General features: G+C 48.3%; 1 protein-coding gene and 1 non-coding gene across 6 annotated transcripts; one reads left to right on the top strand and one right to left on the bottom strand.

Moving 5' to 3' along the window:
* Positions 1 to 468: 468 nt before the first annotated feature.
* Positions 469 to 21,811, top strand: LOC113580891 (multidrug resistance-associated protein 1). 5 transcript variants are annotated; one of them, XM_081711558.1, is made up of 31 exons: positions 469 to 742; positions 5,403 to 5,579; positions 5,856 to 5,981; positions 6,731 to 6,868; positions 9,246 to 9,371; positions 9,463 to 9,524; positions 9,621 to 9,752; positions 10,194 to 10,400; positions 11,258 to 11,435; positions 11,535 to 11,696; positions 12,040 to 12,132; positions 12,715 to 12,918; positions 13,051 to 13,197; positions 13,340 to 13,427; positions 13,939 to 14,008; positions 14,448 to 14,574; positions 14,719 to 14,895; positions 14,996 to 15,163; positions 15,366 to 15,552; positions 15,646 to 15,718; positions 16,841 to 16,958; positions 17,341 to 17,464; positions 17,550 to 17,860; positions 18,209 to 18,408; positions 18,644 to 18,770; positions 18,887 to 18,988; positions 19,098 to 19,244; positions 19,578 to 19,736; positions 19,991 to 20,157; positions 20,264 to 20,458; positions 20,608 to 21,811. In XM_081711558.1, exons 1-31 carry the CDS (start codon positions 701 to 703, stop codon positions 20,714 to 20,716), a joined length of 4,443 nt encoding a protein of 1,480 aa, XP_081567684.1. In that variant the 5' UTR covers positions 469 to 700; the 3' UTR covers positions 20,717 to 21,811. The 5 variants fall into 5 exon arrangements, with proteins under 5 accessions (XP_081567684.1, XP_081567683.1, XP_081567685.1 ...); XM_081711557.1 differs by having other exon boundaries at positions 17,257 to 17,464; XM_027015726.3 differs by having other exon boundaries at positions 470 to 742; positions 15,369 to 15,552; positions 17,257 to 17,464.
* Positions 16,632 to 16,703, bottom strand: trnaq-uug (transfer RNA glutamine (anticodon UUG)). Its single transcript has one exon. It is a non-coding gene; the product is annotated as a tRNA-Gln (tRNA).
* Positions 21,812 to 21,846: the final 35 nt, after the last annotated feature.

Here is a 21,846-nt window from a genome sequence, read left to right as displayed (position 1 = left end):
TGCCAAACTGATCAGTAGTGCCACGGCTCTCTGTAAAATCTTGTTGCTTGGAATGTTTAAATCACAGCACCTTCATAAAGGTATCCCGTGTCATGTGACTACCAGGACGAGGGTGTAGAAGAGTGGGGGGGGGGAGTGTGAGGAGGAGTATGGGAGTGGTTACGGCTGCTTTGTTCTCCTAGAGGAATGGTGTGTGTGGTGCAACAGCCCCTGGCAAATGTAGGAGAGAAAAAGAAGAGACGGAGAGAGAGAGAGGAGTAAGACAGGAATAAGCGAGAGAGAGAGAGAGAGAGAGAGAGAGAGAGAGAGAGAGCAAGGGAGGGAGGAGTGAGAGAGAGAGAGAGAGAGAGAGCAAGGGAGGGAGGAGTGAGAGAGAGAGAGAGAGAGAGAGAGAGAGAGAGCAAGGGAGGGAGGAGTGAGAGAGAGAGAGAGAGAGAGAGAGAGAGAGAGAGAGAGAGAGAGAAAGTAAGAGAGAGAGGCCAATAGAACCGTATCTTCCACCCACCTTTAGAAGGGCAGGCTAGCACTCTAAAACAGGACAGTCCAGCCAACCTGGACTCAAACCAAGCTCAGCGTGAGAACTCTCAGCACCACATCACAGAGACACTGACGCAGGCCCAGAGGAGCAGAAAGCATACTTCAGGAGCAGAGCTTTACCACGGACAGAGGAGTAGACAGGACTGGAGGGTAACAAGTCTGGATGGATGACCTCTGCTCCCTCAGCGGACTGGACCCTCTGTGGGTGAGTGACAACTGAGCCAGTGAGGAAGAGGAGGCAGATGAAGAGATATCGGAATCTCTATTTTTTGTACAACACTTCTGTAAAAAATCATGCCTCACTGGATTCCAGCAGTTAAATGTGGCGTAAATAACCATTAACTTGTTTAGGTGACGTTGTCCTGAAATCTGTGATGTGTACGAGTAAAAATAAGTGTCTGATTTGTGGAATTGAACATTGTTGTTAACTTTTAGCAGCCTGTTGTAGTGAGTCATGCATCCCTTCTCCAGTGATTCACTGCCCAAGATTCACAGCATGAAACCTTTTAATCCTGTTGCTCCTGAGATTTAGATCTTTTTGATAACTTACAGTAGTGGTAGGAGATGCTGGAGATGCTTCCACAGACTCAGGAAAACCCTCCATATCGCTTGTAACCACACCAATTAACTCTCCAAGTTTGGGGGGTTAGGACTACATAGAATACAGTCAGCCCTCCAGGTTCACAGGAGTTAGGACCACATAGAATACAGTCAGCCCTCCAGGTTTGGGGGGTTAGGACCACATAGAATACAGTCAGCCTTCCAGGTTCACAGGGGTTAGGACCACATAGAATATAGTCAGCCTTCCAGGTTCACAGGGGTTAGGACCACATAGAATATAGTCAGCCTTCCAGGTTCACAGGGGTTAGGACCACATAGAATACAGTCAACCTTCCAGGTTCACAGGGGTTAGGACCACACTGATTATACGTTTACAGGTTTGTGACTGTGAGAGTTAAACCAGATGCCTCCTGGCCTACTGTCTTTGCCAACATTTTGTCACAGGTCGACTGTGCGGTCAGATGCATGTTGATGGGAGGTCCAGAAGATAAACAAAAATGCACCGTAGTGTAGATGACAGGGTCCAACCCCATCTGGCCGAAACCTTGAAAAACCCCAGCTCGTTTACATTGTTTGTGTTACAGCACCCAACATAACGGGTCATGCTAATCAGTACAGTACAGCCTTTCAGGTGCACAGGAGCTGCACAAGAATATGGGCTGGCTGGGATCACAATGACCACACTGTGAACATGCGTTCTAGCCCACACTCTCATCACTGGGATATTTATCACCCAAAATCATTAGGTCAGATTAAGAGAGCAGGCTAACCTAGGGGCAGCGGTAGCTCAATGGTTAAAGTACTTGAGTGGTAATCAGAAGGTTGTCAGTTCATGCCACTCAGCTGCCAGTTTGCTACTGTTGGGCCCCTGAGCAAGGCCCTTAACCCGCAAATCCTCAAAGTTGTACTCAGTCATAGTCAAAAGTTGATTAGGATGAAAGTGTCAGCTAAATGGCAAAAATGGAAGGCTAACAGTGAGTTTTCTACTTAGACAGTATTATCCACAAAGTCATGAAGAGGTAGCATTTAGTGTCTGGCACCACAGAATATTTCACAATATGGGTAAAAAGTGGAGGTTGTACACCCTGGGCAGCACAGTGCATGATGTCATAGATCAAACCCTCTTGCTTGGGTTATTTTTTTCTGAGAAGGGTAGATGACACCAAGTTTTCTGTAGGTCAGCAAAATGGGACACATGAAAAAGTCAAGAGGGGTGAAGGTTGTGCTCCACGGATTGATGTAACATTCTCTTTAACTAAAATAAATTACAAGAACTGTATTATTTTTCATTCTTAATTAATCCAAATCCTTAAATAATCCTAATTCCTGAGTACAAAATTAGAAGCAAACCCCTCAGTGCAATCCGCACTCATGCTGATGTGATGGATCCCCCTGCTAGCCTGAACACAATGAAAGCCCTTAATCCCGATGATAATCCAGAAAAATGATGCTCACTGTTACTTGCCCGTGGATTTATTCAGTTTGTCAAGAGGTAGCGTGTCAGTATTTAAATGATACATGCTTTAAATTCCAGACTTTATTGCTGCAGGTCCTCAGCAAACTAAATACAGTTATATCCAAAACAGCAAATAAACAGGGTTACATCTAAAACAACAACTAAACACAGCTGCATCTGAAACAACTGCTAAACTCTGTTACATCCAAAACAAATAAATAAACATGGTTACATCCAAAACAACACGGTTAGAACTGAAACCAGACGCTCATCCCTGGTTTGCTGAGGAATAAGAAGTGAAGTAGATCTGTGAGGTTTATTTGTATAGCAAATTATTTTAAAAGACAGAAGAAAGAAGAAATTCACTGTGATCTGGACAGTAATTTGTGTTCAGAGTGGGACTGGAACAAGTCCTGCACAGAAACTTGTTGATCTGAAGCTCAGCTGGAGCTGAGCTGAAGGTGTGCTCGCATACCCGGAGCTACCCAGGGCCCCCACAACTGGCTCTCTCTGCCCAGGGACCCCCACAGTGGGCTATCTCCACTCAGGGACCCCCACAGCTGGCTCTCTCCTCTCAGGGACCCCCACAGCTGGCTCTCTCCACCCAGGAACCCCCACAGCTGGCTCTCTCTACCCATGGACCCCCACAGCGGGCTCTCGCCGCCCAAGGACACCCACGGCTGACTCTCGCCGCCCAAGGACCCCCACAGCTGACTCTCTCAGGCTCAGCAGTGTCACACCCCAAAAAACAAGCCGTCTTGTAAGTGTAAGTGGACAGCTTTGGCAAGGGTATACTGCACATCCTCAGCATACACAGGAAGGAGTAAAAGCAGGGAAAGAAAAGAATCAGCTCGTGTGTTACCGAAATGACAAAGTAACACAAGACACAACGGAACGAGCTAACGGGAGTATTTTGAGTGGAGATTTGAGTGTATATTTGAACTGAAAGGCTCACAGTGGTTGCCTTCACTCACCTCAGAGCACAGCACTGTGTGAGCAGACCTACAAGAGCGAATTTATGTCGGAATTTGGGGAGCTTATGGCATTGTTGAGCCCATCCCCCTGTGCCAGCCTCTGTGTGTGGATAACAGTGTGATGCCACAGAGTCACTGAAGACCTGCCAGCTGTTCTCCTCTCTCACGCTGCCATGTCACAAAAATCCCCTTCAAGCCTGCGTACAATATTCCTCAGAATCCTGCCAAGGCCGCAAGCACAAACAAACAGGTTCTCAGAAACGCCGTACAGCTTCACAAAGCAAAAAGTCTTTTGGACAAGTTTGGACTTGAGGTGCTTTGGCAGGTATGGAAGGTCAAATAGATGGTTTCACCTGAGTCTCTTTTGCTTCTTCAACATCACAGAGAAAACAAAGCTCTGGGTTACACACTGACAGGGGAACGTGTGACACAATTTTGCGGTTACCCAACTGCTCTGGTAGCTGGATCAGCAAATTTCACCTGAGCTGAGGTTGTAGCAAACAATCCCAATTCCCTCCACTATTTATTTAACTTTCAACATCACTCGCAATGCCTGGAACAGCTGAATCATGTGTGAGTTGCACTCGTGTAGTGCGCTGTCTGTTGCACTTGTTTTGTGTTGCACCATGGTCCTGGAGGAACATTGTTCCATTTTTGCTGTGTACTTGTATATAGCTGAAATGACATTAAAGCCTTTTGAACTTTGAACTTTGAGTCTGTGTGTGCATGTACATGATTTGTTTGTTTCTGTGTAGGTGCATTTGTGCAAATCAGACTTTTTATTATCAATTTGCATATTTATCTTTTTTTGAACGTCACCATGACTCAAGTAAAAGGAGAAATGGCTCCTGAGGTTTGTTCCTGTGACAGAGATACTCCAGCCACCCGCGGTTTAGCCCAGCGGGACTTCAAATTGTCCTCCGCCTTCAAGCGCTGTGTAGGCATGAATGCACAGCTGGCACCTAGAAGGCTTTGTGGGATGCTGAGTAAAAACACGCCATGGGTGCACCGCGGAAGAACAGGCGCAGTATCCAGTGCTACTGTAATCACACCACCGCAAATAATTCCCAACAATTCCCATTCCCATTTCACTTAACAGGGTTTACGCAGTCATGCAGTGTTTAGTGTTTAGTGTGTCAACCTGCGGTAGTCAACTAATGATCACAGTCTTCAACCGCTGGACCAGTGCCAAGGAAAACACTACACATTCCAGACCTCACTAACGCGCACAAATTCACATCGGGTGCCCGAAGGTGAGAAAGCACAACAGGAACGTCCGGGGGAGAAGGACTCGCTAAGATCCGGAGGGCGGTGGTTAGAGGGTTTAGGGGTTGGGGGTGTTCAGTGGGCAACACCAGACGCGTCAGACTCGTCAGGCTGAAAGCTGCTATGCAACATTACACACGCTATGTAATTCGCTGAATACCAGTGACAGATCCTCCCTCTGGCCACGTGATTGCAGTCATTAACATGAAAGCCCTGATGGTGCAGGCGTTTAAGGAGGAGGCATGGGACAGGAGCTCGGAGGGAATGCCGGAGCCTCCTTACAGGAGCTAAACTGTTCACCTGAGTGACAGCTCCTTGCATTTTACTGCTACGAAGCCCTCAACCACAGAAGGCCTCCAGCTAACATTTAAAGGTTCAGCGATGAGAACATGATCAAAGAATGAGTGCTTTACTCAAACAGGCAGAAAATAATACAGACCTTTTTTATCTTTATTTTTTACAAAATGTAGAGACTGGTTACATGATTACACATTATGGGCCAATTTCCGAGGCACAGGCTATATCACACTAAAAAGAATTTCCAGTGGTCATCGCCACTGGCACGTCAATGCAGTCAACCGCTGGGCTTACAGTTCTGTGTGTTTCAGGACTGGAACCTGACATGGTACACCCCTCACCCGGACCTGACCCAGTGTTTCCAGCACACGGTGCTGGTTTGGCTCCCCTGCCTCTACCTCTGGCTTGGCGCCCCTTTCTACCTCGTCTACCGCCGGTTCCGGGACCACGGCCGAATATCCGTCTCCGCACTCTGTGGTGCCAAGACGGTGAGTCAGAAGGGAAATGACAAGACTGCTTCCTCTGCAGGGACCGTATGCACCCACCGCTCCGCGCCCGGAAAAACAGATGCTGGCGTACCGCACGTGGGAAAGGGGACGAATTCTGCATGTGTGGAATACAGTGGTCATTTCTAACCTTGCTGACCTGGCTCTGAGCAGAACGAATGCAGGCTTAGTTGCAAATGTCCACGTGTCAGAGGGGACTGTTTTGGGAGCGCGTCACCAGGACGTATATGTGAGTCCCTTTTCTCTGTCACTCTCCAGGCTCTGGGTTTGTGTCTGGCCTCGTGTGGCTTGGTGGAGTTACTCTACCTGCTCGTGAAAAGGAGCAGAGACATTGAGCATCACATGATCTTCCTCCTTGGTCCCAGTATCCGCACTCTCACCATGGTAACGCACATTAGCATTCTGTATCACTCCCTCACTATACTCACCTGTTTCTCTCTCCACACATAGGCCCACCCTTATAACTGCATTTTATCCACAAAAGCTACATAAATCCTCAAATAACTACCAGAAATTCTATTACAAATAACTGTCTTTATTTTTCTCATGAAGCTTTAAAGATTCCAAGCCAAAAACTATTTTAAAAGTTCTCCTAAAGTTATGTTCTACACACCCTTGTATTCAGTAGGATAGCATGAGAGAAAGCTGACCAGGAGAGTCTTCTGTTTAAATGTGCTGTGGTCCTCACACTGAGGTCTGAGTGAGCCGATCTGGCTGTCTGGAGACAGCACAGACACCCCGCCCCTCACAGTGAGATCAAGACAAACAAACCTCTCTTACCAGTGGTCACCATGGTCACCAGAATTAATAGCACCATTCTTCACAACCAGCCAGACCAGATATCTCCATCCATGGCCTGACGCAGTCTAAACATTCGCAACTTACAGCTCTTCTGTCTATAGAGCCGGAGCCCAGTCGGCCCAGTTGGAGGGGCACCAGCCAGGACATCAACACTCAGAACCAGAACCCCTTGCAAACACTGGCCATAATGTTTAGGGCTTACCCACATAAGCACATAAAGCACAGATTGTCCGTAAGCCCACAGCGGTAATGAACATCTCCCAGTTTCATTTCTCCCACCGCACCGCCCAAAAGTCCGTGGCTACAGCAGTGACCCGCTCCTCTGCCCTCAGGTGCTGGCTGTGTGCATAGTCCATGTGGAGAGGATGAAGGGCTGCCGATCTTCGGCCTTCCTCTTCCTCTTCTGGGCACTGGCGTTTGTGTGCTCCCTCGTCCCTCTCAGAGGCCACGTCCAGGCCATCGCTGAGCAGGTTGGTTATGCTCCTCACTGCACCTTCACCAGAACACACCCCAAACACACTGGAAGTACATGCTATTTTACACATGGTGGTGGGAAGAGGCGTTAAAGTTTCATTTATCATTTATTTATTTATATGGTGTCTCAAAAATGCCATAAGAACACAAACCTCTAGTGGGATATAAACTCTGAAATTTTGATATAAAACTCTGGAGCTGCACTTATTTCACTATTCTTTGTACTTTAAATGTGTTTCTCATCTATGCCTCGGCCCCTGGCATTCAGTTTCGGCAACCCTGTGCGTCTTTGATCGACATGCTTGTGAGGAACTCGACCCGATTGGCGCTCGATCTCCAGCTCAGCACTGCATTTATTTAGAACCGTGTCTGAGGTTAGCTTGGTGCCTAAACATAGGAAGTCCGGGAGCAGTAGCCAGTTCGGTTGCTCCTTCTACAGACAGACACCAGAACCCCATGCTTCCACATTTCCATGCATCTGCGGGTCTGTGGGTGCCTTTACACGTGTCTCCTTCCCCCCTGCCTGTCTGGAGCTCTGTGGGTCTCTCGCTCCCTAATCATCACATCTCTGCATAGACTCAACCATCACGCTAAAATAATGTGGGTGTGCAAAAAGTTTATAGGGTCTGGTTTCAGAATTGCGCTCTCCCATAGCCGATAAACACTGTGGGATTATGTCTAGACATGCTCAATCTGGATTACAGCACAGACGACAGCAGGACAAAATCCATAACCAACCGTGGCAAATAAGAACACACGTGCAGTATAAACACAGGTGCACTGTACATTTGTACCCCACGCCAGCTAGTCAACTCGTACACACGCAAGCCAGGGCAGGGCAGGCACAGGTCTGAGATCAGCCACAGAAGTGCAATCAGGTATCAGAAAAAGGGCAGCTGCAGGTCTGAGTTCAGCGTTGTTTACTGGGCTCCGATCAAACTGCTTGCCTGTGCCCAGCAAGTCCTAGACTAACAACTCAATGACCTTTTGTTTTCTCACTCTGCTCTGTACTAGGACTAAATGAGTTATGCACCCAGTGGCGAGTTCTTGTAGTGTTATATCTGTAGCATTCAGGGGAGTTTTTAGATGCGCTGTTTACCGCTGCGACGCCCAGAGCCGCACAAGGCCGCCTGTGTAAACGGAGTTTGTGTTTACACAACCTTAAAGGCAGGCGCGCACAGCAACTGACCTACATTCTTTCAAAACTCAGCCGTTTGACACAGTTTGGCTCGGCAACCCGCAGACCCACAGCAAAGCTCTTTTACAGCCAAGCTTCGACGCCGTTGCGTTGCCGGGTTCTGTCTCCGGGTCAGGCCCGACACCAGATGGCCAGATCGGACGAGCGCAAGTCCGGCACCTCGCTGGCTTCACGTCAGTTTTATTCGCGCAGCCGTTTCTCATGAGAGAAACGATCACAAAGCAGCTCCTCAGAGATCCTGGCAAGGAAGCCACGGGCCATGGCAGCCAGGTGGACGTGTCCTGGTGTGCTTTAACCTGCCCTCCAACTACACGCAGGACAGGAGAGGACCAGCTGGGAGCACAAGCTCCAGAAAACAACGCACGCGCGCGGGTCGTTCCCAGAATTCTTCCGGCAGTTCATATTTGCCCTTGCCGTTCTGTTTTGTTTTCTATGGCCCAGGGCCCTATCCTACTTATAGCTTCTGCGACTGAGACCTGTCATTACTGTGCCTGGCAGAAGCCGTTTATGAAAACAAGGATCCACCCGGCGCGGTTTGGGTCGCGCCGTGATTAAGGGGCGTTCAGAAAAGACTTATTGAGTCATTAATCCTGGCACGGGGGTTGTGGTGAGCACGCCGACGGCCTGAGCGAGGGGAAGGGCGCTCGTCGTCATGGGAACACTCCCGGTGCCGTCTGCCGCCATTCGCCCACCCGTTGGAGGGCCGTGCACTGGCAGGCTTCTGCTCCGCCCACCCTGACCCTGCAGGAACCTGGGGCCTCTCGCACACCGGCCCCGCAGACGTAAACAACCTGCTCCTTTCTTATTTACTGGATTCTTTTTGCACAGCCTTAAACTTCCTTTATAGTTTACTGTTTATTTTAAATATAGGAATGATGAGGAATTTTCTTTGTGGAATTCAAAGTTTATTTTTATTAGAAATGTTTTTTTCTTCCCGTTGCCACTTTAACTCAGTCTTGCACATGCAGACTAACAGAGACCGACTCAGATTAAACCTAATCCTGTTTAGATTAAAACTGTCCACATACGAACGCGGATTGGAAACAAAGAGCGGCCCGTCGTTTGCAGGTGTGATGCTCACACGGTTACTGTGCTGTGTACGGGCTTGACGTTCCGCTGAAAGGAGCCTGGGCTTGTACGCTGGCGTTTCCTGACGTCCCCTCGCTGTGCTGCAGGGTTTCTCTGGAGACGCCCCGCGATTTCTGGCCTTCTTCACCTGCTTCTCACTACAGCTGGCTCAGCTCGTGCTGAGCTGTTTCGCTGATCAGCGTCCCGCCACTCTGAGACCAGCCTGCGTGAAGGTACTGTGTGTTCGGTTTCTTGTTCCGAGTATGACAGAATTACTATTGCATAACAATAAAGAGCCAGTAGGAACGTGTATCTCTCTGACAGAACCCATGTCCCGTGGAAGACGCCTCCTTCCTGTCTAAGATATTATTCTGGTGGTTTAGTGGGTGAGTGGACGTTCTATTCTGTCAGGACAATATCAGTAAACGGGAACATCAACGGTGTGTTATTCAAAAACGCGTGTGTGTGTGGATACCTTTCAGCCTGGTCACACAGGGATTCCGCTCACCATTGAAGGCTGAAGATCTCTGGTCTCTGCGGGAAGAGGACACCTCGGAGAAGATCATTCGTGATCTGGTGAGGGAGTGGACCACACGTGGTGTCAACCCTCAGCAGTAAGACTCCTACACTGACTTCACTGTCAGCTCTTTTGTATATGGTCCCCAGAGACTCCAGTGTGAAAACATCAACCAGTTCAGCAGAGATCCCATTAAGATTAGCTTTATTTTCAGGACACATATACATACAGACACACATACACAGCCACAAGCATGGACTGTAGTGATAAGTATTAAAACTTGAATAATTGTTTGAATATGACATTTTTACTCCAGCATTAAACCTCAACAGACATCCACGGGACCTCTTTTTCGTATTGTCTGCAAATGTATAATCAGGCACTTGGCAAAAAAACACCCTAAAACCTTTTAACACTGGAGTGCTCCTGAGCGTCAGAAGCCATCTGCTGGGATATCCTCTGGGATATTTGAGCCACGTAAAGAAGGAAAGTTATTCCGAATGCTGCCAGTTAAACACCTGGCACGGTGTGTGCCCAGGCAGGACAAATGTGAGAGCCCCCCCCGAGCTCTCAGCTACAGGATCACCGAGCAGACCCAGCTGCTGCTGAAACTGCGTCAGGAGCAGGGATCCGGCCTCCTCCTGCTCCGGACGCTGGCCAAGACCTTCGGGCCATGCTTCCTGACGGGAACCCTGTGCCTGATCGTCCAGGACGCCTTCATGTTCTCCATCCCGCAGGTGCTGAGGTGAGAGGGGGCAGGGATTCAGCTCGGGAATCACGGACAGCGCACACGAAGAACGTGTATGTCACGGCTGTCCTGACATCTGACGACTGCCATTATTAAAAGAGAAGCAAAAAAATCTTCAGGAGTGAAGGATCAAAAGAATACAGGGAAAGTGTTTCGTTATAAATCGGTCTGGGCGTAATAGCATGTCAATTTGATAATCGATTGATCACGCGCCTGTGAGATATAAGAGCATTTTTCACTGCTCATATCAGACCTCAAAGAGCTTCTCACAGCCTTTTTAGCAAAATCCCAACGTTTGTTAGCCATTGCATGCATTCATTCAATTTCAACTCCCAACACACCTGAGTAGAGAACAGAACCTAAGCAGAGTTTACTGAGGAAGAGCACAGGAGCATTCGCTCCCAGGACCGATGCCTTCTCTGGCCTCTCGGTGAGACACTAATAGCAGGATTTTTCCGGTGCAGTGTGCCAACTGCCCACACGTGCCCACGGGTAACGCCGGCACGGTCGACCTCACGAAACGCAGAGGTGAGCCAGACGGCCAGCTGGCACTACCCACGGTGGCGAGCTCGCCGACCCTGAACCTCGGCAGGGTCCCCCACACAACTCCCCCTCTCGGGAGGTGGCCAGCAAGGCCGCTGAGAGGATAATGGCAGGGTTCGGTTACTAATCAAACACGTCCCTTAGAGCTTAGCTGCTGCGTCAGAAACGTCTTCATATCCACGTGTCCACATGTTACTGGACGCTGAGATTAAATGATACACAGTAGAGGAAGTATGAAACTCCTGATCTTGTTGTTTCACAGATTAATGTTGTTTTCAGCCAGTTGTGACTACTTTTCTTTCCGTCCCCAGTCTGCTGCTGGGCTTCGTGAGAGACGAGGACGCCCCCTTGTGGAAGGGCCACCTCTTTGCAGTTACCCTGTTCCTGCTCTCCTGTCTGCAGTCCCTGTTTAATCACCAGTACATGTACACCTGCTTTACTGTGGGTATGAGGGTCAAAACTGCCATCATGGGTCTCATCTACAGAAAGGTAGCACCCCCTCTCTGCAATGGCGAGAATAATGTGAGAATTGTTTGCTTTGCGGTGCACATTTCAGCAGTTATCTCCCCTCTCCCCAATTTCTGTCAGACTCTGATTATCAACAGCGCCGCCCGCAGGGCATGCACAGTAGGGGAGATCGTGAACCTGGTGTCTGCGGACACTCAGAAGCTCATGGACTTTGTGGTGTATTTCAACGCCGTCTGGCTGGCGCCCATTGAGATCGGCCTGTGCCTTTTCTTCCTGTGGCAGGTAACAGATATCAGTAAGATCTATGGCACAACTTCACACACTGGAGGTCAGCCACTCCTTAGGTCATCACTGTGGTTTAAGTCATTCTCTGATGTATGTAATTAATACATTTACAGTATTTAGCTGACGCTTTTATCCAAAGCAACTTACAATTATGAATGAGTACAACTTGAGCAATTGAGGGTTAAGGGCCTTGCTCAAGGGCCCAACAGTGGCAACTTGGCAGTGGTGTGGCTTGAACCAGCAACCTTCTGATTACAAGTCAAGTACCTTAACCACTGAGCTACCTCTGCATGTGTCACATGGTGTGTTTACGTTTTGTCTTTTCCATACCTGCCGGCAGCGCTTAGGCCCGTCGGCATTGGCCGGCATCGCCACGGTGATTCTCATCTTCCCCCTGAACGGCCTCATTGCCAAGATGCGGAGCAAGCTCCAGGTAAGCCACGCAGCCCCACCGGGTCCCCCAGCCCAGCAAACGCCATGCCCCCAACCGTGCCCATGACCACGTGTGGCATCCCACCAGTTCCACAGCTGCTTTCCATCAAACAGGCACGGGGTGGAAGGGCACAGGCAACCAGCATGGCACCCAGGCCCTGATCCCCACCATTCCGTGCACACAGAAGGCCGCAGAGCGTTTCCTGCTGCTGACAAAGCAGCTGTTTGGTTTGTCCTGAGAAACACATTCATGGTTGCTTGCCAGGGCACACTTGTCCTTGGTCCTGTAAACAAAATTCACCTCTTGGTTTCTCTACTTAGTGTCGACAGCCATGTGGACCGGGTTTGATGGTCACAAGATTTAACAAAAAAAAAAAACACCTTTAAAAAGTGTTAAAAGCGGACCTTTTTTTATTGAACTCACACCTCTGTGATTGCTGTTTTGATTTTGGTTTTGCTCTTGTTTGACTTTTTTCATGTTTCCACTTCAGCACATTTGAAAAACCACATGACCAACAACATAATAAAATTCCCTGATTAAATCCGAACCATGCCATGTTTGTGTGCGTTTAACCACTCTCAGGAGGTCCAGATGAAGTACATGGATGGACGGATAAAGCTGATGAACGAGATCCTGAATGGGATAAAGATCCTGAAGTTCTATGCCTGGGAGAAAGCATTCCAGGAGAAGGTTCTGGCCTACAGGGAAGAGGAGCTCAAAGCCCTGAAGAAGTCTCAGATCCTTTATTCCATATCCATCGCGTCCTTCAACTCCTCGACTTTCCTGGTAAACAGCAATAAGCTTAAAGGCTAATTAACCAAGCAGTTAATCAACTGAGTTAACTAACCTAGCAGCATTCCAAGTAATGACACTGGATTTGTGACCTCGTAACCGGGTGGAGGTTCTATGTGTCTTCAGATCGCGTTCGCCATGTTCGGTGTGTACGTGCTGACCGACGAGAAGAACGTCCTGGATGCTCAAAAGGTGTTCGTCTCCATGGCGCTCATCAACATCCTGAAGACGCCGCTGAGTCAGCTTCCATTCGCCATGAGCTCCACCATGCAGGCATGAAGACAACACACTCACACTTACACCACAGCAGTTGAAGACAACACTCACAATTACACACACGTTTTATTTTCACCTCTCCATATTGCCATACTTTTCATTTTTTGGAGCCTTGCAATCACCGTCACGTCCTCCCCAGGCCATCGTGTCTCTCAGGCGTCTCGGGAAGTTCCTCCAGCAGGACGAGCTGAGGCCAGACTGCGTGGTGAGGGAGCCCTACAGCCCTGGTGAGTGTGCTGTGACCATGTCTCATCCACCAGGCGACAGAGGTCCTGCAGCACAAACACCTCCTTTTTTCCCAATTAAAGCAAAACATGACTTCACGTGCTGGGCGCAGGACACATCATGCTCCATACTTAGAATCGGGATAGCTCGGCGGAGCTGTGCCCGGCAAAAAGGATGTTTTCGGAGGGAGAGTGCCCACGTCTGTGTCTGACTCCATCATTAGTGTCGATGCCCATGACAGCATGAGCAAAGAGAACCCACAGGCCATAATCAGCCCACACAACCTCTGATGGGAGAAAGGTTTCCTGACTAACAGACGTTGTTGACGTGTGTTATGTTGATACGGAGAAGCATGCCAGGATGTGCATGAAGGCCACGTCGGAGATCATTGCGATGTTAGTGTTCCGTAGAAATAAAAAAATAAGTGTTCCAGGTGGTGTATTGTAAGTGTGTTGTATTGTTATAATAATGATGTGTACAGATGTTTCCAGCATACTTTTGCCTTCCCATTAGACGGCACCAGCGTTGTAATCAAGAACGGCACTTTCAGCTGGTCCAGAGACGGGCCTCCATGCCTAAAGAGGTGAGATGTGGATGTAGCAGGTTGGAGTTACATAACTGGGCTTATTTTAGTTTAACCGCATTTGCAAATGAACTGACCTTGAGTTAAATTCAGTTGAACTGAATTTTCAATTCAAGCTTAAATTTATCTAAAATTTAAAGCCAAGTTAATGCCATCAGTGGAAGTACTGACACACTGAGCGATTATTCTAACTAGTAATGTATTGTGATGATAACTCCTACATATTGCTACTTTAGGCCTGGTAGGTTATTAAAATATATTAGCCTGGCATTATAATAACACTAAGAACACCCATGCAGGATGTGTGATCGGTCAGGATCCATAAAGCACGCAATAAGAACCTTCCACAATATCGGTATCGTCAAGGCCAAGATCGCAATAACAATTACCAAACAATATATTGTGTAGCCCCAACTAGCTAATGTCATCTGTTGAGCAGAGTCAACGTGGAAGTGCCACACGGGTCTGTGGTTGCGGTGGTGGGTCACGTGGGCAGTGGGAAGTCCTCCTTGCTCTCTGCCATGCTGGGTGAGACAGAGAAGAGGAGCGGGCACGTCACCGTGAAGGTAACGTCACACACCAACCCCATGGGCAGGTCACATCACAATCTGCCCCAGAGCTCCCAGCCAACAGGTCACAAAGCGTCGATGTAATGATTCTCGACACATGACCTTCCCTGTAAATGTAAATGCGCCGTTGCCCCTTTTCAGGGGTCGGTGGCGTACGTGCCCCAGCAGGCTTGGATCCAGAACACCACCCTGCGGGAGAACATTGTGTTTGGACAGGAGAGGAGAGAGAGCTGGTACCACAGAGTGCTGGAGGCATGTGCCCTCCTGCCAGACCTGGACGTTCTGCCCGGAGGAGACGCCACGGAGATCGGGGAGAAGGTGAGGTTCCCCCTTACATCATTACTTGGAACATGCTACCTTTTCTCCACTTGAGGTCACACCGAGAGTGACGTTCCTCTACACACGGTGTTCGTCTCAGGGGCTAAACCTGTCAGGAGGGCAGAAACAGAGAGTGAGCTTAGCACGGGCTGTGTACCGGACGGCTGACGTCTACCTGTTGGATGACCCCCTGTCCGCCGTGGATCCACACGTGGGTCAGCACATCTTCCACAAAGTCATTGGCCCTAAAGGAATCCTTAGAGACAAGGTACACGCCATTTCTGGCTGTGTGGCATTTAGGCCACAGTTTTTTTTCCTTTCTAGCTACTGTAAATCGCAATTACTGTCATGATACTCGCCTTTCGATCGAAGGCACATGTTAATTAAAGGCTCTTTGCTGTGAAATATGACCTGAAGGGAGCGGTCAGCTGCGTGGTTTGTTTACGTCCGCCTGTGTGTTTTGGTGCCAGCAGACTCGCGTGCTGGTGACCCACGCACTGAGCTTCCTGCCGCAGGTCGACCTCATCCTGGTCATGGTGGACGGAGAGATCACGGAGACGGGCTCGTACGCCGAGCTGCTGGGCCGACAGGGAGCGTTCGCCGACTTCGTTAAAACATTCGCTGGCAACGAACGCAGAGAAAGCATCACATTCCGAGGTGAGCGCTCAAGGTCATTACTACAAAAAAAAGAAGGTCAGAAAAAAAGATCTTCACCTCAGTGTAAATAAAAACACTGCCATTTCCTTTCAGGGACCAGGAAGTCAGTCTCTCGGCTTAGCATGACGGACTTCTCGATTGATCTGTCTCGAGAGCAGCTTATCAGGTGAAAATAAACATACTTTAGGCAGTTTGCTTTCATCACCTGATGTCTGTCTGATCTGGAGCGCCGGACTCCTGTCCGCAGGGGTGTTCTTTCACAAAACACCTCATTCATCAGATGGATTACATCACTGGTTCTCATTGTACCCCACATAGTGAAAATCTGATTAGTCCACTAATCAGAGAAGCAACTTGCTATAGCAAAAATGTACCTCACAATAAACATTTGTTTTTCAGCTGACTTGGCAACATTTCTAAACAGGTTACTTCCACATTATTAACAGTTTTCAGCAAGAAATGATGAAATATTAATAGCACTCACACACACACACACACACACACACACACACAAACACACACACACACACACTTCTGTCTATTTGCTGCTCTTGGATCATTTTCATTTTTGCATTTCTCCACCCCTCTTGGGGAGCACAGGGGTAGGTTTTGTGGGTGGATTGTTGTATTTATTGTTTGTAAGGAGTAAAACTTGGTCATGATAACTTATATGTGGTTTATGCATAATAAATCAATAAATAAATATTTTTGAAAGATGTGACATTTTAGGTCCTTAAATTTTAAAAATGAAGCAGCCTTGATATTGGTCACTACCTTTATATTGGAAATTCTAGAAAAAAAATGCATGCTGTCAATTAACTAATTAATCAAGCATGCAATAATTACACAATTATCTTATGGGTTGAGTGGTATGTCAGTGTTCCCCAGTCTGAGTTCCCCAGGACTGAGATTGAGAACCTTACCTAAAGTCATATATGCAGTTTTCCACAGTAACAGTCATTCAGGAAATTCTGGCAAAAAGTTAATCAAACCTGGTCCACCGATAAAGGCTTCAGCAATATAAAAGAACTTGCAGCAAGAAACTACCTTCCAGCTGAATGGAACAAGAAGCACTCAATAGGTTCCACTGAGAGTTGAACTCAGATCACTGGAGTCAAAGTCCAGGGTGCTAACCATTACACCATAGAACCAAGCTGTGAGCACTGGGTCTTCTTACATTAACGTATTCACAACCACATGTGTATACCCTTACATCAAGCAGGAAACAAAAATATGTGTTGTGTCGCATTAGACGCAGACTGAACTTCCCTGCATGTGTCTTATGCAGCGGAGACATGGTCGGTGCCAGCATCCCGACTGTGGAGACCCTAGCGGACTCCGAGCAGAACCAGGACCCAGAGGAGCTGGGCAAACTGACCGAGGCCGACGAGGCCCGTACCGGCAGGGTGAGGGTCACAGCCGTGACAACTGCACAAACCAATCTGGATGTGCCATTACATACACTTTCAACAGGGAGGGAGCAAAGCACAAAAACCAAGGTTTCAGAACAGTAGGTGTATTGTGAAAGATCAGAGATTTATTGCAAGTTTCATTTAACGAGGGTGGGGTGAATGTTTTTAATCTGCCAATCACCACCTAATTTAAACCCATGATTACAGAGTTCTGTTTGCCACTGTTCTGAGCATCACACGCCCCTCCCTAAGCAAACTGCTCTTCCCTTATTTTACGCAACGTCCTCCCCAGGTGAAGCTGGATATGTATGTGGAGTATTTCAGGACCATAGGCCCCGCCCTCATCGTCCCAATCATCTTCCTCTACGCCTTCCAGCAGGCTGCCTCTCTCGGCTACAACTATTGGCTGAGGCTGTGGGCCGACGACCCCGTTGTCAACGGCACTCAGACGGACGCCGATGCAAAGCTGGCCGTGTTCTGCGCGTTGGGCTTCGCGCAAGGTCGGCACCGCCCCGGGCCTGAGTCTCCGCGACCGTACTACCTCTCCCGGGTCGCCATAATAAGGGCGTGGTCCTGTCGTTTCAGGGAGTGCCATTTTCGGGACAACGGTGGCCATCTCGCTGGGCGGCATCATGGCATCAAGGCACCTCCACCTGGACCTCCTCAACAATGTGCTGCGCTCCCCCATGCAGTTCTTTGAGAGGACGCCCAGCGGGAACCTGCTCAACTGCTTCTCCAAAGAGGTAGATGCCATCGACTGCATGATCCCCGAGGGATTCAAGATGATGCTGGGATACGTCTTCAAGATGCTGGAGGTGGCCACCATCGTGCTGATGGCGAGTCCCCTCGCTGGATTCGTCATACTGCCCCTTACTCTGTTCTACACCTTCATCCAGGTAAGCACACAGACGTTCGGGACAATTTTAATGACGATCTTTATTTAGCAAGCACTTTTCAGTAAAACAATTGACTTTATGTTGGACATTTCTATTAGCAATCACAGTGACAAATTCCTGTATGTGTAACATACTTTGCAAAATAAATCGATTCCATCGGTTGTGTAAGAAGGGCTTAGTAAGCATGTCATAAGCTTATTTTATGTGTGCAGGGTAATAAAGATGTCACATCCTCGGAAAGAGCTGCATTTTAAATATATCAAAAGGTGCTAAATAAATATTTTCTATGATCCAGTCCCTCCATCTCTCTGTGACACCCCCTTCCTCCCCCCTATGTGTGAACGTTAGAGCTTCTACGTGGCGACATCCTGCCAGCTCCGGCGTCTGGAGTCGGTGAGTCGGTCGCCCATTTACACGCACTTTAACGAGACGGTGCAGGGAGCCAGCGTGATCCGGGCATTCCGAGTGCAGCCCAGGTTCATCCTGCAGGCCAACAGCCGGGTGGACCATAACCAGACCGCCTACTTCCCCAGATTTGTGGCCACCAGGTCAGAGAAGTCACACCACAGCCCTTTCCGTGAACGTCTATATCATTTCTGCACCTTACACCCAGAGGGCATTTCACGAACATGAACTCCGTGTTTTGAAATAACGACGGGGTGAATATTGTACCAGGTGTGGAGATTCCCATCTGCCAGGGCTATAACCTGAGATGTTTGGGGTGTTGTGGTAGCTGTGAACACACCACCAACCACCCAACTTCACGCTGAACCACTCCTGCAGGTGGCTGGCTGTGAACCTGGAGTTCCTGGGTAATGTGCTGGTCCTTGCAGCTGCCATCTTCTCCGTGACGGGCCGAGCAACACTAAGTCCGGGCATCGTGGGTCTGGCTGTGTCGCACTCTCTGCAAGTAAGCAAATCTCGTCCGTGAAGGCGAATGCCGGAGTTTGTACCTGCAAAGGGTGCATTGTCTGAGGCTGGATCGTGGTCTGGATGCCGTTAATCACACAGCGAACTACTCCGCAGGTGACAGGAATCCTGAGCTGGATTGTGCGCGCGTGGACCGATGTGGAAAACAACATCGTGTCCGTGGAGAGGGTGAAGGAGTACTCAGAAACACCCAAAGAGGTGTCTCTCCAATTCCTGCCATTGTCTACCGTAGCCATACCTTTATGTAAAACACAGCCATGCACAGACACATTGGGACTGACCCTGTCCCCCTTGGGGTTGTCCACAGGCAGCCTGGACAACAGAGAACAGGCCCCTCCCTTCGGCCTGGCCGCAAACCGGCACTATCGAATTCCAGGAATACGGACTTCAGTATCGGAAAGGTCTAGACTGGGCCTTGAAGGAAATCACGCTGAGTGTCCAAGAGAGGGAGAAGGTAAACAATACATAACTTTTGCAGCTGTTATAGGGCAGTGCTAGTGCAGTGGTTAATCTAGCCAACATGCAATCAAGAAGGTTGCCACTGTTGGGCCCCTGAGCAAGACCCTTAACTGTCAGGTGGTATGCTGGCTTAGTAAGTTGCTTTGGCTAAGTGTCACCTAAATGCTGGAAATGTAAAGCATGCTTCTACAAAAAAAGGTTCAACAATACTTGTATTTTAAAATCTTATTCTCATTATTAATTTTTCGCCTTTGTCTTGCACATCTCAATTTCAACGTCCTAGTAAACAGCATTATTCCTCTTTTTATGTATGCCGTTTTCGGAGCAGGTTGGGATAGTGGGGAGAACAGGGGCAGGAAAGTCTTCGCTTGCGCTGGGAATTTTCCGCATCCTTGAGGCAGCAAAGGGAAAGATTTCCATCGACGGAATTGACATTGCGGAGGTCGGCCTGCAGGATCTGCGGTCTCGCGTCACCATCATCCCGCAGGTACGTGGTACCAGAAAGGCTCGAAGTCTGGATCCAGCAGGTGTGAAGAGAAAGAGGCTAAGTTACACGTCCATCCTGTGCTCCAACGGAAGCCTCTGAACTAGAACGTCCTTCAAACAGAGAAGATGTTCCGACCGATGTATTATGTAGGACATATAAGTGATCCTGTAGCAGAAGCTTTGTCACTAGTCTTGAGAAAAGCATCCTTCTCAACATGTAACATGCTTCCCCTCTGCCCCGCCCTCGTGCCGCAGGACCCGGTCCTGTTCTCCGGGTCTCTGCGCATGAGCCTGGACCCCTTCGACAGCTACTCCGATGAGGAGGTGTGGAGGGCTCTGGAGCTCGCGCACCTCAAGAGCTTCGTGTCGGGTCTGCCGGACAAACTGCAGCACGAGTGTTCCGAGGGAGGAGAGAACCTCAGGTATGCAGCGACGCGCGTTCCTCTCATATCTGTGTCTTTGGCCTTCTTGCCCCACCGGCGCCATGCTGATCCAGTCGCTTTTCCTCTGTCCGTTTGTGTGGGTCAGTTTGGGGCAGAGGCAGCTGGTTTGCCTGGCTCGAGCTCTCCTCAGGAAGACCAAGGTTCTGGTTCTGGATGAGGCCACGGCCGCCGTGGACCTGGAGACCGACAACCTGATCCAGTCCACCATCCGCACTCAGTTTGAGGAGTGTACAGTACTGACCATCGCTCATCGCCTCAACACCATCATGGACTACACCAGGTAAGGCAGAGTAACACACCATCAGGGAGGACCGGCCAGTAAGAACAAAAAAAGTTTGGATTGAGATAAAAATATTGATGCACTAATAATATTAGATGCACAGAAAACATCTGAAAAGAAGTAATAATCTGTTGAATTTTTGCTTATAGAGTTATAGTAATGGACCGAGGTTACATTACAGAGATGGACTCTCCAGGAAACTTGATCACAAAGCGAGGCCACTTCTACCGGATGTGTGTGGAGGCTGGTCTGGTGTGACTGCCAGAGACCACCACCACCATCAGTCATCATCATTTCGGATTTAACATAAGTTGATGAGTTTGAAATGTAGAATGCAGAATATCAAAGACCTTCCTGTGTGCAAACATGCCAGACTTCCTGTTATAAGGAACACCAAACATGGCTCAGGGGGAAGACGCTTCTGTCCAGAGGAATATGGCATATTCAGGACAGCGAGGAACGACATTGCAGCTCATAACAGGTGCTCCGCTTAAACCAAAAACAAAGTACGCGTTGCCTAGTTCAGCAGATGGTTGAAGCTTTGTACATGTATGGCCAGCTCTGAAGTTGAAAGGGAGATGACTGATTATCTTATCTTACAAAGACAATGTGAAGAACAAAAAGGGAAAACTTCCTTCTTATTTTCCTTATTTCTCATTCCTTTATTTCTAAGTGTAGGACAAAGAACACATAGCCTTCCGCATGAAAGTGCACGTTCTCACGCACAGTAGTTCCCTGGTTTTAAGAGTGACATCATATCATTCCAGGAACAGAAGATGCATTTAATAACTCACTGCCATATTAAAAGTGAACTTTTAAAAAAATTACAGTGACCATCGTCAATCCGAATGGCAGTTTGTACAAACAATGTACAACATGTAGCATTTCACATGCCAAGGCAGTGATAATTGCTGCCACAGAGAATTTGGAAAAATAACAAATGACACTTTAAATCAAATTTTTTTTATTTCACATGGAACATGAAGAATGTGTGCATGTTAAATGTGTGCATATGTGTGTGTGTATATGTATTTTAACAAAATTCCTCAGCCAGGATCTGCTGGAACAGAGTACAGGTCACCACAGGCCAGGAAGGGACAGGCATGCCTTCATCCTCATTTGCACCAGCTCACATACCAGCTGCATGGCTTCCTGACTGAACTTTTCAGTATTTATTTTACTTTTGGTTGTTGTTTTTTTTGTACTTTGTATATTTGTATAATTTTTTTTAGCTTCTACCTTCGAATTTCGTTAAATACTATTAAAGTAGTTTTTTTTTTTTCCTTTTTCACAGAAGCAATAATTAAATAAATATTGAATAAATATCTCAGGGAAATTGTCATTTCTGTGAACCCCAACAGACTGTGGAATCTAGCTGCCATGTTTCC

Source organism: Electrophorus electricus, chromosome 3 (assembly GCF_041902795.1).
Source record: "Electrophorus electricus isolate QZ-2024a chromosome 3, ASM4190279v1, whole genome shotgun sequence".
NCBI lineage: Eukaryota > Metazoa > Chordata > Actinopteri > Gymnotiformes > Gymnotidae > Electrophorus > Electrophorus electricus.
The sequence above is the reverse complement of the archived record's forward strand: the minus strand, read 5'-3'. Positions and strand labels throughout refer to the sequence as shown.